The sequence below is a fragment of the Mirounga angustirostris genome, unplaced genomic scaffold (assembly GCF_029215605.1).
Source record: "Mirounga angustirostris isolate CCGP_5_RB_7025 unplaced genomic scaffold, mMirAng1.0.hap1 SCAF_1, whole genome shotgun sequence".
NCBI classification, from domain to species: Eukaryota; Metazoa; Chordata; class Mammalia; order Carnivora; family Phocidae; genus Mirounga; species Mirounga angustirostris.
Window position 1 is genome coordinate 199644835 of NW_026991709.1, and position 16087 is coordinate 199660921.

Genomic DNA, 16087 nt, shown 5'->3' on the forward strand with positions numbered 1-16087 from the left:
TTGCAAAGACATGGAATAGCTGCTTGGGAAGTTCATTTGGAAATCAGGGAGAGTGAATCAGGAGCCCTGCAGCAGAGGGAGGCCCCGCCAAGGCCAGGGAGCAGGGCTGTGCAGTAGGAATCACTGTTCCCCGGTTCTCGTCTGGTGCGGCTTGCTGTGCTGGTCGGGCATGCAAACAAATGAGTAGAGGGTTTACCCAGCACTGGTGGAAGGACAACCGAGAAAGAGCTACCTAGGGTAAAGGGGTTACGTGCTGCTATGAAAATCTGATGAAAGCCATGGATCCTCTCTCCTAAAAATGATGATGGTAGTCATAATATGTACACTTCTAGGCAGAAACTTTTAAAAATTGGGGGAGCAAGGTGCTCCCAGAACTTCTAGAGCCGTCCCTAGGGCCCAGGGAGAAGGCTCCGGTTCTGAGTCATGTTTGTTAGCACTTGCTGAGATGGTGGACCGAGTGGTCCTGGCTGGGGAGAAGGTGCCTGGTGGGAAGGGGGCTGGAGAAGAAGTGGAGGGCCCAGGAGCCAGAAGGAGTTTCCCGCCTGGACACTAAGGCTTCAGTCACAGAGGCTCAGTGGGCCTGAGCGTGGAGGCGGAGGTGGAGGGCCTGAGGAGGGCCCTGGGCAGAGGAGGTGGTGTGTGCGACACAGCCTTGCAGCCAGTGGGTACGAACCTGGGGCTGGAGGCTCCGTGATGCCCTGCTGCCCCTGGGTGACACGCTGCGTCCTTCACAGGGTTTGGGGATGATTGCCCCGGGGACAGCTCTCCTTGTAGAGCTGTACGCGACGGCTCCTCCCCCACGCAGGCCTGTGTGATGAGTTGAACCAATGAGCTGCTGTTCAGGTCAGAGCCTGCGGCAGCCGGCTCCATCCAGATCCCTCTGTGCCTCTGGGCAGCTTCTAACAGGCCAGGTCGGTGCAAATGACAAAGCAGGTGAGGCCTTCTGTCCCCAGAGCCTTTGTAAGACATGGCTTCATAAGTGTAAACTTCACAAAGGCACAGGTGGTTGCCTTGGGTTGTTCTTTAAGCTCAGGAGGCCTTAACTTGCTGTTCGGTTCAGCATCCTGACCCTCGCTTGTGCAGTAACCTATCCGGCCATCATCGAGTGGCTGAGTGGCCTTCCTTCATGTCCTCCCCTGCCCTTGGGAGTCCCTGATTGTGGCGCAGGCGTGGAGACAGCCCTTGCAGCTCCCTGCAGCCGGGCACCACCGTGCGTCATGGCGCCGGCCGTCTTGCCCGGCCTCCAGCTGGCTGTCGCCATAACTCCAGAGTAGGCTTCCGGAGCGCTGCTTTCGTCCGGTCACCCTTCCTCTCAGAGATTCCCCGGGGCTGTTCTTTGTCAGCTGGTGAGAAACCAGACTGCTCAGTCAGGCATCCTCCCAGCCTCCCCTCACTCTAGCTATGATTTCTGGGATTACCTGGCAGGACTCCCTGTGCTCTCTGGACTGGATGTGCTCTCAGGGGCCCTCCCCATCCCCCTCCTGCCTGGCCTTCCCCACCTCACGGCTCCACGCACTTTCTCCCTGGGCTGTAATCCTGCCACGGCTAATCCAGTACCTCATTTTGGGGGTGCTCCATGAGCTGTCCATCACTGGGAGTTATTCAGACATGCCTGTTACATGTCTAAATACTTCGGTCAGGTGCCTGTTGTTAGCCCTTCCAGGGCAGATGGCCGGTTCTAGTGAGAGAAGTGTGTGACATTCAGTGAGGACACACGGGCTTGGGTCCTTGCATTCCCCTGCACGAGTCATGAAAGCCTGGGGAGTCACCTTCTCATAGGACTGTCGGGGGAGGGCGATGAAAAGATGTGCCACAACTGTTTATTGCTAATATTTCCATTAATACTTAATCTCTGCATGTGCTGTTTATACGCATGTGTGTCTCTGGGTCCTTGTGGTGGGAGGCGTGTGTGAGTGTGTGTGCATATTCTCGATGCTGCAGGGTGAATGTCAGTCACCCCCCTTTCATAGTGAGGAAACCAAAATCCAGAGAAATCCAACATGTTCCCAAGGCCATACAATTGGAGAGCCGGGATTTAAAATTGGGTCCTTGGATCTTTAAAATCCGCTAACCTGCAAGTGGCAGGATCCCTAAGGCTGCACCCTATTGGGAGCTTAGGGTCCACTGTGAGGGCGGCAGAGCGGTCCCATAGATGACTGGATGGTAAGTGCTTTAGGCTTCATGGGTCATAGTCTCTGTGGTGAACATTCACCTCGGCCATTGTTTCGTGAAAGCAGCCCCAGACAGTACGGAATGGAGTGGGCATGGCTGTGTTCCAGGAAAACCGTATTTAGAAAAGCAGGTGCTGGGCTTGATTGAGCCTTTGGCCATAGTCTGCCGATCCCTGGTCTATTGGGAAGTGTTTAGGAAAATGGTTCATAGATGGTAAAAAGCCCCTCGTGGACATCTTCATTTTTGAAGGCCTGTCCTTTGGGCCCCACACACTTTGCCCATCGTAGATGCATAGTAAACCCTTACTGAATGTGGGCCCATTTCCCCCCTCCCCTATTTCTTCTGCAGTATGTGGGCGCCCCCGTGGCTTACATCCAGCAGATATTTGTGAAGTCCTCGGTGTCTCCCTGGCACAAGAACCTGCTGGCGGTGGATGTGTTCCGTTCTCCTCTGTCCCGGGCATTCCAGTTGGTGGAAGAGATCCGGAACCACGTGCTGAGAGACAGGTATCCCTCTCAGAGACCCCAGCCTCCCTGAATCTGTTCCGTCCCAAAGGGCAATACTGAGCCAGCCAGCTTGGCAGAAATTGAACAAGTGAGAAGAGTGGCGGGTGAGCTCGCTTTGCCTTCCTCAGCCTCCTGTGGGGCCACTGTGGCCGCGCTCCCCTGGACCTCTTCAGAGGGCGCAGGTGGTTTCGTCCTCAGGTCTCAGATAGAGTAGGTGTCCTCTGTGCTGACCCCGTGCCGAGCTTGCTCGCCCCGCAGGTGGCTTACTGCCTGGTGGCTCAGAGGTGTGGACGTGACTGTGGTCGGGCTGAGGAGAAGCCCGCTCCACCTGGGGATCACTTCTGAAGCCCCAGCCCGGGCGGTGTCCCCCGGCCCCCCGTGGGTCTCCGGAGTGTGCTGGCTTCACAGGCTGCTTCACCCGCTGGAATTTCAGTTAGCTGAGAGCTTTGACACGCGTTTTGGTGAATGAAATGAAGCCCCTCATTTTCTGCCCACTGAATTGCCACTGAATTCAGCTGCCCACTGAATTGGCTGAGGTGTCTTAGTGGGCGAGAGGTTGTGCACGCTCCCAGAACACACTTCTCAGAGAGGCTCGGGGCTGCACGTGTACTGTGAAGGTCCATCAACCACATGGTTTGGTTGTTGACCACCTGGGAGAACTGTCCCCTGCTGTCCTAATCCTTAGGCTCTTTGAGATAGCAGGCATCCGGGAACCTGATGACAGAGGCTCTCCCCGTAAGTGCAGTGCGCCTGCTGAGTGCTCGCGGACACAGCGGGTGCCTTGTGCTATCTCCTGCACAGTTCTGGGACCAGGGGCCTGGAGGAGGTGTGCCTGCAGGTGACTGACCTGCTGCCAGGCCTCAGGAAGCTCCGGAACCTACTTCCCGAGCATGGATGCCTGCTGCTGTCCCCTGGGAACTTCTGGCAGAATGACCGGGAACGCTTCCATGCTGATCCTGACATCATCGGGACCATCCACCAGCACGAGCCCAAAACCCTACAGACCTCAGCCACACTCAAAGGTACCTCCAGGGCAGGTTGCCTAGGTTGATCACCATGTCCTCTTTGATGGGTGCTCTGGCATATCAGGGGTTACCCCTTGCTTCTTAGGGTGGGGGGTAGGGAGGGGTCCTTGGCGGCTCTACAGTGGCTGTCTTCAGATGTCAGTACTGCTGGTTTCTGTCTGCAGACTTGCTCTTTGGTGTTCCTGGGAAGTACAGCGGGGTGAGCCTCTACACCAGGAAGAGGATGGTCTCGTACACCATCACCCTGGTCTTCCAGCGCTACCACGCCAAGTAAGGCCGTCGGCGCTCGGGGCTCCTGGCTGGGCTGTGGAATGGCATGAGGCTTTGAGTAGTCCCCGTTCTGGTTTAGGGTGCCCAGAACGCCCCCTGGGAACTTGCAGTTTTCAGGCCTCCAGTTGAAATGTTTATTTCCCTTAGACTGAAGGATGCTGTGCTTTCACATTTGAGCGGGGATGACGTGACCTGGCCTAGTTAAGAATAAGGGACTAACTATACGTTGGATAATTGAATTTAAAAAATAAAAAAAAAAGAATAGGGGACTAAGGCAAATTCAGTGTCCTGGTGCTTCCACTGATCTTTCTTGAGCCTCTGGTAGGAGTCCCCAGCTGGTGACTCCTGAGCCCGATGTGGCCTCAGGCCTTCCCAGCAAAGTGCTGCAGGCAGCTCCCTACCAAGGCAGAGAGGACCGGAGATGCCTCCGATTGGCTCTCTGGGCCTGGGGCACTCAAGAGTGCTATGATGGATCAGGAAAGGGGTGTTGAGGATGGGGCTGGGGGAGCTCCTGAGACAACTTTGTCATTCTTCCAAAGCCCCTTGGAGATTGTGGGGAAGCTCAGACACCACAGAAAAGCTCCCTCCAACATGGGGAGGAGGGCAGCCCTGATTGGCCTTGCTTCCAGGGATTGTCTCTGCCCCTGGCCCAAGAGGGACAGTTCATCCACCCCACCCCGCTCCACTCCATGAGCAGGTTCCTGGGCAGCCTGCGGGCCCGCCTGATGCTCTTGCACCCCAGCCCCAACTGCAGCCTGCGGGCGGAGAGCCTGGTCCACGTGCACTTCAAGGAGGAGATTGGCATCGCCGAACTCATCCCCCTCGTGACCACCTACATCATCTTGTTTGCCTACATCTACTTCTCCACACGTAGGTGCACAGCACGGAGGCTGGGGCTTTCTCCAAGCCAAATGGGCATTCCGGACCACCTGCCTCCCTGCTTCTGGAGGTGGCTTGGGCAGAGATGTCAGACATGCCCAGCGGTCACAAAAGCCAGGGCTTCATCCTCCAGCAGAGTCTCAGGCTTGGGTGGGTCCAGGCCTTCTCTGGCTTCTCAGGAAAAGACCCTTCTTGGGTTAGGGTTCCCAAAAGACACCATTTCTCTGAGACTGGGAAGTTTGCGTGGCTGTCCTTTTCTTGGGTTAAACCAGGGGCCACCCCTTCCTCACTCTACTCCTGGGAGATAAGCCCCAAAGGGCCGGGGTGTGTCAGGGTCTGGGGGAGATGCCACCCTGATGTGCCCTCTCTGCCCTCCAGGCAAGATCGACATGGTCAAGTCCAAGTGGGGGCTGGCTCTGGCTGCCGTGGTCACAGTGCTCAGCTCGCTGCTCATGTCCGTGGGGCTCTGCACACTCTTCGGCCTGACACCCACCCTCAACGGCGGGTAGGTCCCCACCAGGCTCCACCGAGCTTCAGACCGGAGAGCCTCTGGGCTTGCCCGGGACTGGATGCTTGCTGGTACCTTGTATCTTTGCGTTGTTATCTTGACATTTAAGAGGTACATTTTTTACCTTTAACTTACCTGGCTTGCGTTCATACTCATGTATGTATAGTACATCTGTGTATACATATAACACGTATACAGGTGGGGTTGTATATGTGTATATAAGTGGGTTTCTGCACACATGTGGCCTTGTCCTTCGTGTGTGTGTGTCTGTAAGTGGATGTGGACGTGCATGTGTGTTCATATATATACACATGCATACTGCTCCTTGATGGTTTAAGGCACAGATGGGTAGGAGGTTAAGAAAGGTACATTTCGGGGCACCTGGGTGGCTCAGTCGGTTGAGCGGCTGCCTTCGGCTCAGGTCATGGTCCCAGGGTCCTGGGATCGAGCCGGATCGAGTCCGGCTCCCTGCTCAGCGGAGAGCCTGCTTCTCCCTCTCCCTCTGCCTGCCACTCTGCCTACTTGTGCTCTCTCTCTATCTCTCTGTCAAATAAATAAATAAAATCTTAAAAAAAAAAAAGGTATATTTCTTCCCTTTTTTTACTACTAAAACATTTAAATGACTAATAAAATAGGTCATTTTGGAGTTTTTTTAAAAGACACAAGCACACTCTAATTTTCCACCTTTCCATTGATGTGTGCTTTCTCTTGCCATTTCTCTCCAACTTTTGGGCTGGAAGCCCCGGCCCATGTTTGTCTTCGGTCTCCCCGGCTCTGGCTACACCCACCCCCTGCCCGCCCTTGGCCTGGCCGTTAGTGGTCGCTGAGCGCCTGGCCCATCCCCTCCCGGGGCTGGCTGGGCTGGTTGCGGGAGCAGCGATGCTGTGTCTTCTGTTACTTCCCTTGCTCGTGGAACACTTGCTTCCTTTCCTGAACCCAACGGGGCTGACACCCCCTCCCCCGGGGCTGTTGTGCCCTCCTCAGAGCCCGCAGCGGGGATCCCGGCAGGTACACCTCAGCCGGTGTGCCTTGTCTCTCATAGTCCTCAGCGGTAGTGCGGGCCTCAGGTGGGCCCTGGAGAGCTCGTAGTTCTCCACACGGCCTCCGCGGAGGCTCCTCTCATCCCCCGTCTACTTAGTCCCGACGGCTTGGCCCGCAGTGCTGCTGAGGGCTCCCGGCCATTTGCTCTGTCCAGCGGAGTCCGGTGTGGGAGGGACAGGGAGAGCGGTGCTCTGGCAGCCACTGTGTGCTGCGCACGTGGAGGCCGGGGTGCGTGCTGACCCCTTGGCCGGGCTTCCAGGCCTGCCTGAAAGCTGGGAGCTGTGCAGGCAGAGGCCCTGTGTGGTAGGGTGGAGGAGGCTGGGGCTCTGCCCTGTGCTTCTGGAAGTCACTCAGCAGCCTCCCACTAGAGGCCGCAAACCCCACAGTCTTCCCGGGGCCCAAACCTGTGGAGAACCAGCATGTGTTGGGCGCCCTCCTCAGCACTGTCCTCACCTTCTCCCTCTCTGTCCCCAGCGAGATTTTCCCCTACCTTGTGGTGGTTATTGGGTTAGAGAACGTGTTGGTGCTCACCAAGTCAGTGGTCTCGACCCCGGTGGACCTGGAGGTGAAGCTGCGCATCGCCCAAGGTAACGTGGCTGCCGGGGGGTGCTGGGGGGCCTTCTGTGCTGGGCTTCTTGCTGTGGAGGAGACGGGGCCCCAGAAATCGCCTTTGCTCTGACCTCTAGTGTAACATGATGTGGACCATCAGGCCCTGGGGGCTTGTTAGCGCATGCCCTGAGGAACCACAGAACTGCTGGACTGGACTTTGTCTTGTTTCATGTGTCAGTAAGAACACAGCTGAACTCTGCTCCAGGGCTCGTGTTCAGTGGCCCTTCGTCCACAATGGCACCTGGTGCTTTCTCTTCCTGCCTCACCCTCCCGCACTCGGCCCAGGCTCCTGCGGCTGGTCCCTTCAGAGACGCTGCCTCCACAGCTGCCACAAAGGGCCCCTGGGCCTCAGTGCCAGGAGGTGGGGATCGGGATGCTGAGGAGAGTGGGCAGAGAGCCTAGACCCAGAAGTCTGAACTCTTGCGCTTCCTCCTCCTAACCCCCAGTCTGTGGGAACAGGGCCGAGGGCAGGCTGTTCGCTCACTGGACAAGCCTTCATGAGCTTCTATGAGAGGCCAGGCCCTGCCCTAGATGGGGGGCTCCGAGGACACAAGGGGCCATGGCCCCTTACCCGGCAGGGCTTGCTCTGGGGGCCGGGCTGGAGGAAGAACACAGCTAGCACTTCCATCGCTCGGGCCTTCTGCCATGCGTGGGCAGGCCCGTGCAGACCAGACTGAACGGTACATGGAGGCCAAACGTGCTAGAGTGGGTGGCCCTCGGCTTTCCCCTTGGATTTGCTCATCTTACCACCCTGCTTCTCCCTTCCTCTGATGGTGGTTGTAGCTCTCCTCTGTACTCTCCAGCCCCTTCCCGCGACAGCTCTGCGGTGGTGGCAACACCTGGAGCCTGGGCGCTGGCAGAGTCCTGAGCACTGGGCCACTGTGGTGGAATGGCTGCCTCAGAAGGCTGGGCACCCTTCCCATGTGCTGGCCCCATGGCCCTCTTGTCCTCTGCAGGCCTAAGCAGTGAGAGCTGGTCCATCATGAAGAACATGGCCACAGAGCTGGGCATCATCCTCATTGGCTACTTCACCCTGGTGCCCGCCATCCAGGTAAGGCCCCAAGGCCTGCCCCTTGGGTGAGTGTGGAGCCAGCTGCTCAGCTCCCCTGCTGTGTGGGGGGTGTACCCCTCTCAACACAGACACCCTTGCATTGGGACCTCTGCTGCCAAGATGGTGTTCCATGCACAGAGTGCTCCTGGCAGGCCTGGTTCAGAAGTTCTCACCCAGTTCCAGCCAGACCTGTTTTCTCATTTCTCAGGCACAAGCCCTGTGGGGCCCCTGCACTGGTCCCTTCCTCCTTCCTAGGCTTAGCCCTGACCCACATCTGCAGCCTCCAGACATACGCACCCCTCCCCCCAGTGGAGGGCCACTGCTCCGAGTGGCTCCTGGTCTTGGCCAAGTGCCCCCACGCAGCTGTGGGGCTACGAGCAGCCGGAGGGGACCTACGCTGAGTCAGAGTGCAGACTTGCTGACCACTGCTTGAGGGGTTGCAGGAAGGGAGCCATGCATCTTGTCCTCCTCTGCCTTCCCCTAGAGCTGGCAGGCCTGCTGAGTTGTGGGGGTGAGCAGAGAACATAGGGTGACCCAGAGGGCATCTGCAGGACACAGTGCCACCTTGGGACAGTAGAGCTGCCATGACCCCTGTGCCACCACGAGCTGGGTCCTTCATCTTACCCCAGATGTGAGTGGAAGCTGTGGTGAAGGGCATGGGAGGAAAACTGAAATCTGAGGAGATTCCATCTGTTGATAGAGCCTGGGGAGCAGAGACACTACCCGTATTCAGTTTCAGGGCAGAAATTAATTCCCTCCTGCTCTCTCTCCCTCCTTTGGTTCTGTGCAGTCACTGGCCAGGAAGCTATCTGAGTCCTGACATTGGGTCAGTCATGGGCTCTAAGTAGGCATTGGTCACAGGACTTAAGCAGGGCCCAAGGATCAGTGGGGGAGAGCTTTGCGGGGAGCGGGATGGTGGGGCTCAGAGCTTTTCAGGTGGGATCACGCCCTCCTCTCTAGGGGGATTGGAAGGTTTAGGGAGAGCACCCACCCTTCCACCTTCTCTGGATCAAGGTGAGTGGGGGAGTCTCTGCTGCCCCCTGGTGGGGGCCGCCCTCCCCCCCCAACCTTGGCTGCTCCCAGACTCAGAACTTTTTCTCTCTGCTGGGCTCTGCCCGCCACTGTCCTGCAGATTTTGAAGTGCCTGCAGGCAGGGATCTGCTTCTCAGGTGCTGGGCGGTGATGTCATCGTGTCCCCTCATCTGCTCTAATTCCAGGAGTTCTGTCTCTTTGCCGTTGTGGGCCTGGTGTCGGACTTCTTCCTTCAGATGCTGTTTTTCACCACTGTCCTTTCCATTGACATTCGCCGGATGGAGGTAGGAGTGCGCTGTACCCTGCCCCCACCTCCCTCCCTGGCCAGCCTCAGGGCATCTCGGGGTGAGAGTGGTGCAGATCTCGGTCGTGGGCAGCCGCTGGACAGCAGCCTCGAGCCCTGACCACTGTGCCCCTCCGCCCCTACACACAGCTAGCGGACCTGAACAAGCGGCTGCCCTCGGAGGCCTGCCTGCCCCCAGCAAAACCAGTGGGGCGGCCAGCACGCTTCGAGCGGCAGCTGGCTGTGCGGCCCTCCACACCCCACACCATCACACTGCAACCATCCTCCTTCCGAAATCTGCGGCTCCCCAAGAGGCTGCGCGTCATCTACTTCCTGGCCCGCACCCGCCTGGCACAGCGCCTTATCATGGTACCTGCCACCCCTGCCCTGCCCTCTGAGGGCCAGCACTCCGTTCCCTCTGGACTTTTGCACTTTGCCTTGGAGGTGGGAGATGTTCCTCAGGCCCTCATGGCCCCAGGAAGCCTGGCTTTGGGAAGCCGCCCACCGTACCCTCCTGCCCAGATCCTGGTGGCTTCTGAGCTGATAAGCCTATCCCTGGGAGAAGCAGCCCCAGGAGCGTGGGGTAGAAGAGTCATCATCTCCCTAGAGGGACCCAGGACACGAGCCTGGTTGATGGGGTGCTCCAGGATGGAACTACCTTGGTTCCCTAAGTCAGGGTTCCCCTGCCACACAGTGTGCAGGAGTCAGAAAATGCTGGCTGAATCATTCACTTGCTGGGCTGGGCGGAAGGGGAGGAGCAGGGCTGGCTCCTGGCCAGCAGTGGCACCCCCATGGAGCTGCAGGGAGAGGGAGCGAGACTGAGGCCCCCTGAGGACCTGTGGGCAGGTCTGACTCTGGAGCAGGTCAGTTAGCCGGTCCCTCTGGCCGTGCTGTCCGTGGGAATGGTGCCTGCTTTCTGGCCCCAGCTGATAGATGGGGATTGGGGAAGTGCTAAAGGTGCGCTTTGTATTTCTAGGCCAGGAACCCCAAACCATGACCATGAAAAGGGAACTAGGTCCTTCCAATGGCAATTGGCCCAGGTGGTAGTGGGAGGACTTGGAGAGGCAGAAGGGAGGACAGATTGGGGCCTGTGTGTTCTCCCCACCCCCAGGCCTGAGGTCCCCGTGCTGCTTCCTTCCAGCACGAGGGCCAAGGCTGCTGAGCACCCAGAGGCCCCGCTGAGCACCCACTGCCCCTCTGCAGGCCGGCACCGTCATCTGGATCGGCATCCTGGTGTATACAGACCCAGCAGGGCTGCGCACCTACCTTGCTGCCCAGGTGACAGAACAGAGCCCGCTGGGCGAGGGCGCCCTGACTCCCATGCCTGTGCCTAGTGGCGTGCTGCCCGCCAGCCACCCGGACCCTGCCTTCTCCATCTTCCCGCCTGATGCCCCTAAGTTACCGGACAACCAGACGTTGCCTGGAGAGCCGCCTGAGCCTGGGGGCCCAGCAGAGGGCGCTCATGACAGCCCTGTCCCGGAGGTAACGTGGGGGCCCGAGGATGAGGAACTCTGGAGGAAGCTGTCCTTCCGCCACTGGCCTACGCTCTTCAGCTACTACAACATCACGCTGGCCAAGAGGTGAGTGGGCTGTGCCAGCTGCTGCCTTCCCGCTTGGTGTCAGCTCTCTGTCCCCCGAGCGTCCCTTCCCCCTCAGGCGGGAGACCCATTGCTTTGAATTCTGCATTTCCTTCCAAAGAAACACCCATAGGGTTGTGAGGTAGGAACCAGTGCTCCAGGCGGCCACAGCCCAAGACAGTCGCCCTGGGCCCAGCCCTGGGAAGTCACAGGTCGCTGCCAGCCCCTCAGCCCGAAGGAGATCAGCCCACTGGCCGGCACCCAGTCTATGCCAGGACGGGCGGCGGAGGCAGCCCGCATGCAGTGGTGTCTCCCTGGGCGCTGGGTGCACATCACAGAGCAAGGCTGGGTGTCCGGGCCGGGCCGGGAGGGCCTTGGCTCTGCACCCCCCAGTGCTGGGAAGCCTGTCCCCAGAGGGTGGGCTTGGAGTGGAGCAGGTTGAGCCAGTCCCAGTGGGAAGTGGGGAGGGGCCCTTTTGCAGGCACCCCGCTGACAACCCCCCCCCCCCCCCGCCGGCTCCCAGGTACATCAGCCTGCTGCCCGTCATCCCGGTCACGCTGCGCCTGAACCCCAGGGAGGCCCTGGAGGGGCGGCACCCTCAGGACGGCCGCAGCGCCTGGCCCCCGCGACGGCCCGGGCCCGGTGGGCTCTGGGAGGCGGGCCCCAGGGCGCCGGGCGTGGCGCCGGCCCACGGGGACGTCACCCTGTACAAGTGAGGCCGGCGAGGGGGAGGGGCTGGGCGAGGGGGAGGGGGGGGAGGGGCTGGGCGAGGGGGAGGGGGTGGAGGGGGTGGAGGGGGCGGGCGCGCCTAACCACGCTCCGGCCGCGCAGGGTGGCGGCGCTCGGCCTGGCGGCCGGCATGGCGCTCGTGCTGCTGCTGCTGTGCCTCTACCGCGTGCTCTGCCCGCGCAACTACGGGCAGCCCGGCGGCGGGCCCGGCCGGCGGCGGCGCGGGGAGCTGCCCTGTGACGACTACGGCTACGCGCCGCCTGAGACCGAGATCGCGCCGCTGGTGCTGCGCGGGCACCTCATGGTGCGTGCGGGGGCGGGGCCGGGGGCGGGGCCGGGCGGGGCCGGAGCCCCTGCTGACCGCCCCCCTCGCGCAGGACATCGAGTGCCTGGCCAGCGACGGCATGCTGCTGGTGAGCTGCTGCCTGGCGGGCCACGTCTGTGTGTGGGACGCGCAGACCGGGGACTGCCTGACGCGCATCCCGCGCCTGGGGTAGGTGCCCGCCCCCTCCCCGCCCTCCCCTCCCCCTCCCGTCCGTCCTGTGCCCTCACTCCGTCCTCCTGGCCCCTGGCAGGCAGCGCCGCGACAGTGGCGTTGGCAGCGCGTTCGAGGCTCAAGAGAGCTGGGAACGGCTGTCCGACAGCGGGAAGGGGGGCCCGGAGGAGCCCGGGGACAGCCCTCCTCTGCGGCACCGGCCCCGGGGCCCTCCGCCGCCTGCCCTCTTCGGGGACCAGCCAGACCTCACCTGCCTGATCGACACCAATTTCTCGGCCCAGCCGAGGCTCTCGGAACCCACGCAGCCCGAGCCCCGGCACCGGGCGGGCTGCAGCCGTGCTCGCGACGGCCCGGGCTACGACTTCAGCCGCCTGGTGCAGCGCGTGTACCAGGACGATGGCCTGGCGCCCGGCCGCCCGCCAGCCCTGCGCCCGTCCTCCCCGGGGCCCGGGCCTCCCCCCCTGACCCCCGAGGACGAGGGGGGCTGCCCTCCCGAGAAGGGCTCCCCTTGCCTGGCCTGGGCCCCCAGCGCAGACGGCTCCATCTGGAGCCTGGAGCTGCAGGGCAGCCTGATTGTGGTGGGGCGGAGCAGCGGCCGCCTGGAGGTGGGCAGGGCCCCGGCGGGGAGGGCGGGGGTAGGCAGAGGGCCGGCCATGCGCGGGTTTGGGGGGCCTGGCGGCCCGCAGGTGCTCACGGCCTCTGGGCCTGCAGGTGTGGGACGCCATCGAGGGTACACTGCGCTGCAGCAGCGAGGAGGTGACCTCGGGCATCACGGCCCTTGTGTTCCTGGACAAAAGGTGAGAGGAGCTGCGCTGCCCGGCCTCTCTGCAAAAGTCCCCTTCCTGGGTCCTTCCCCACCACGTGATTGATGGCCCTTCTCAGTACTCAGCCCCACACCTGTGGGGGGTGACAACTGAAGCACTTAGAATAGGCCCCTGATCCCTGTGACTCGGTTTCCCTCTTACCCTTCAGAGTCAGGGTTTCCCGGATAAGTCCATCAGCGTAGACCTAACCAGGTCTTCGCTGCATTTTCAGTGACCGAAAAATGCTTTCTCAGCAGAACCTTCTGTTTAAAACTTACCTTCGTGTTTGACGCTGTACGCTGCTCACCTCCGTCCTCGGTGTGCTCCTTGGCTGTGGGTGCTCCCCGGGGGCCCAGCCAACCGAGCCCTTGGCTGATAGACCCAGGTCTCACTGCGACCGGGGCCTCCTGCTCCTCACTTCACCCGCCTGCCCCAGCTGTCCCATGCTGGCTCTGCCCTCTGGGGTCCCCACCGTTTGTGGCACCAGTTTCTAAGCTAGAGCCGGAGCCTTTTTATTTGGGGGGCAGGGTGCCCTTGGCCCTCAGCGCTCAGGTTCTGGTGGCTGCAGCTGTCCTCTCTGCCCCTGCGAGGCCACTTGCACGGGCCTTGGCTGACACCCCCAGCCCCCACCCCGAGCCTGGCCGCCTTTGCGGGTTCCTCCCCCTCCTCCCAAGTTCTTCCCTGCTGCTTGGTTTCTCAGGTTCAGGGAAAGCCCCCAGGTGTCCGCCCAGCCCTCAGAGCTCCTGGTGACTGTGGGCTCTCCTCGCCCTCCTCACTCCCCCTTCACGGCACCTTCGCAGGCTCTGGCCTGGGCCCTTCCGGTTCAGGGCTGGGAGACATGCCTTGTGCTGGAGGAAGATTTTGAACTCCACTCACTTCAAGGCTTTGGGACCCCTTGGCAAATACCCCCGTCTCTACCTAGGAATTCCTGGGCAGTGAAGAAGGCAGGGCAGTGGGTGGTGCTTGGATCGAAGCTGCTTTCTGAGACCAGAGACCCTGGTGCCTCCTGCCGCTCCAACACACAGCCCCCTTGGGGCTCGTCTCTCTCCTCAGAAGCCCCTCCTTTAGCTCCAGGCTCTGAGGGCCTTCAACTCACAGTCTTACCTGTTCTCCAGGTGCCACTTTTTTACCCTCGTGACCACCCTGCGAGGTGGGTAGTTGTCCCCATTTCACAGATAGAGAAACGGAGGCGGAGTAGAGTTGTAGCCTGGGTCCCCCGGCTTCAGCATGTTTCGCAGCACCTGTGCTTGCCCCTTGGCCGTGGTCCCTTCGTTTGTTCCCATCTGCCCAGGGGAGCTGACCCGTCAGGTGGCCACAGTGCTCGGCCCCCAGCCCGGGTGTTCTGAGGGGCCACCAGCAGCCACTCTTCTCTTCCAGGATTGTGGCTGCCCGGCTCAACGGTTCCCTAGATTTCTTCTCCTTGGAGACCCACACTGCCCTCAGCCCCCTGCAGTTCCGAGGTCAGAGGGCCTGCGCTGGGCAGGTGCCTGCACCTGGCGGGGGGGGGGAGGGGGTGCGGCGGCTGCCCGCAGAGACCGCATACTTGGCTTGTCTCCAGGGACTCCAGGGCGGAGCAGTTCCCCCGCGTCCCCTGTGTACAGCAGCAGTGACACGGTAGCCTGTCGCCTGACCCACACCGTGCCCTGTGCACACCAGAAACCCATCACAGCCCTGAAGGCTGCGGCTGGGCGACTCGTGACCGGAAGCCAGGACCACACGCTGAGAGTGAGGGTTGGCTCTGTCTGTGGGGGCTGGGGTGGCCTAGCCCGGGTTGGCGAGCGTTCGGGGTCAGCCAGGGAGAGGATGCACAGAAGGGATTTCCTGGCCAAAATGGAACTGGGAAGCCACCCCGGACCAGAACTGATGCCCACCCCTGCCCCAGGTGTTCCGTCTGGAGGACTCGTGTTGCCTCTTCACCCTGCAGGGCCACTCGGGGGCCATCACAGCCGTGTACATTGACCAGGTGAGGGAGCCTCCGGGGGCCGCGGGTGGGGTGCCAGGGTACCAAGCCATGGCCTTTGTTTTGGACTCCGGACAACTGGCCCCCAGAACCTTTTGGGAAGCAGAGCGGGAGGACCCCCACTCCCCAGGGCACTGGGACACTCTCGTGGACAGAGGTATTGCCCCAGTGACCCAGCCCCCCTGGGCCTGTTCCCCTAGACCATGGTGCTGGCCAGTGGAGGACAAGATGGGGCCATCTGCCTGTGGGATGTGCTGACCGGCAGCAGGGTCAGCCACATGTTCGCTCACCGTGGGGACGTCACCTCCCTCACCTGTACCACCTCCTGCGTCATCAGTAGTGGCCTGGATGACCTCATCAGCATCTGGGACCGGAGCACCGGCATCAAGCTCTACTCCATTCAGCAGGTGGGCAGGTCGGGGGCCACAGGATTCTTGGTGTTTTAGGGAGGGATTCGGGACACCGAGCTGATCTGTTTTTGCCTCCAGGACCTGGGCTGTGGTGCAAGCTTGGGGGTCATCTCTGACAACCTGCTGGTGACTGGCGGCCAGGGCTGTGTCTCCTTTTGGGACCTCAACTACGGGGACCTATTACAGACCGTCTATTTGGGGAAGAACAGTGAGGCCCAGCCCACCCGCCAGATCCTGGTGCTGGACAATGCCGCCATCGTCTGCAACTTTGGCAGCGAGCTCAGCCTGGTGTACGTGCCCTCCGTGCTGGAGAAGCTGGACTGAGCAGGGGGCGGGAGCTGCGGTGCAGAGCTGAGTCTTCCGGAAGCTGTCTCTGATCTGTCCTGTCCTGCCTTGTGACTGTAATATTAAACTTTTTTTTTTTTTAATCCTATCTGCCACGGGCCTTTTGAGCCACTTGCATCTTTCCCTAGAGCTGCTGCACCCCTGCCACACGCCCTCCCTGTGCCCGGGAGCCCCCCATTTGCTCACATGCTTCGGCGAGCGCGAGTCGCTCCGGGCAAGGGCCGTGCTCAGCGCACAGGGGCGGTTACGAGGCAGGGAAGCCCAGCAAGCCCGAGCTGCGGGCCTGTCTCCTTAACCCTTCAGCCGCGTGGGAGCCCAGTGCGGCCCCATGGTCCTCCTACCGCCTAGCCCCACCCAAGCTCACTGAAGGCACCACGTTTCAGGCGGTGCT

The 16087-nt window shown here is 61.0% G+C and overlaps 1 protein-coding gene across 2 annotated transcripts in view; it reads left to right on the plus strand.

Moving 5' to 3' along the window:
- SCAP (SREBF chaperone) overlaps positions 1 to 15779 on the plus strand; it is a 67706-nt gene extending 51927 nt beyond the window's left edge. The window contains exons 2-22 of one of the 2 annotated variants that reach the window (XM_045862546.3): positions 735 to 911; positions 2521 to 2678; positions 3480 to 3700; positions 3868 to 3973; positions 4671 to 4843; positions 5231 to 5357; positions 6876 to 6988; positions 7967 to 8061; positions 9279 to 9377; positions 9527 to 9745; positions 10580 to 10956; positions 11477 to 11665; positions 11785 to 11986; positions 12060 to 12175; positions 12258 to 12783; positions 12890 to 12975; positions 14359 to 14441; positions 14540 to 14706; positions 14864 to 14944; positions 15142 to 15348; positions 15430 to 15779. In XM_045862546.3, the coding sequence (XP_045718502.1) occupies positions 828 to 911; positions 2521 to 2678; positions 3480 to 3700; positions 3868 to 3973; positions 4671 to 4843; positions 5231 to 5357; positions 6876 to 6988; positions 7967 to 8061; positions 9279 to 9377; positions 9527 to 9745; positions 10580 to 10956; positions 11477 to 11665; positions 11785 to 11986; positions 12060 to 12175; positions 12258 to 12783; positions 12890 to 12975; positions 14359 to 14441; positions 14540 to 14706; positions 14864 to 14944; positions 15142 to 15348; positions 15430 to 15675 (3675 nt within the window). In that variant the 5' untranslated portion in view covers positions 735 to 827 and the 3' untranslated portion in view covers positions 15676 to 15779. The remainder of the gene's footprint in view (positions 1 to 734; positions 912 to 2520; positions 2679 to 3479; positions 3701 to 3867; positions 3974 to 4670; positions 4844 to 5230; positions 5358 to 6875; positions 6989 to 7966; positions 8062 to 9278; positions 9378 to 9526; positions 9746 to 10579; positions 10957 to 11476; positions 11666 to 11784; positions 11987 to 12059; positions 12176 to 12257; positions 12784 to 12889; positions 12976 to 14358; positions 14442 to 14539; positions 14707 to 14863; positions 14945 to 15141; positions 15349 to 15429) is intronic. The other variant, XM_045862545.3, reaches the window with a different exon arrangement.
- Positions 15780 to 16087: the final 308 nt, after the last annotated feature.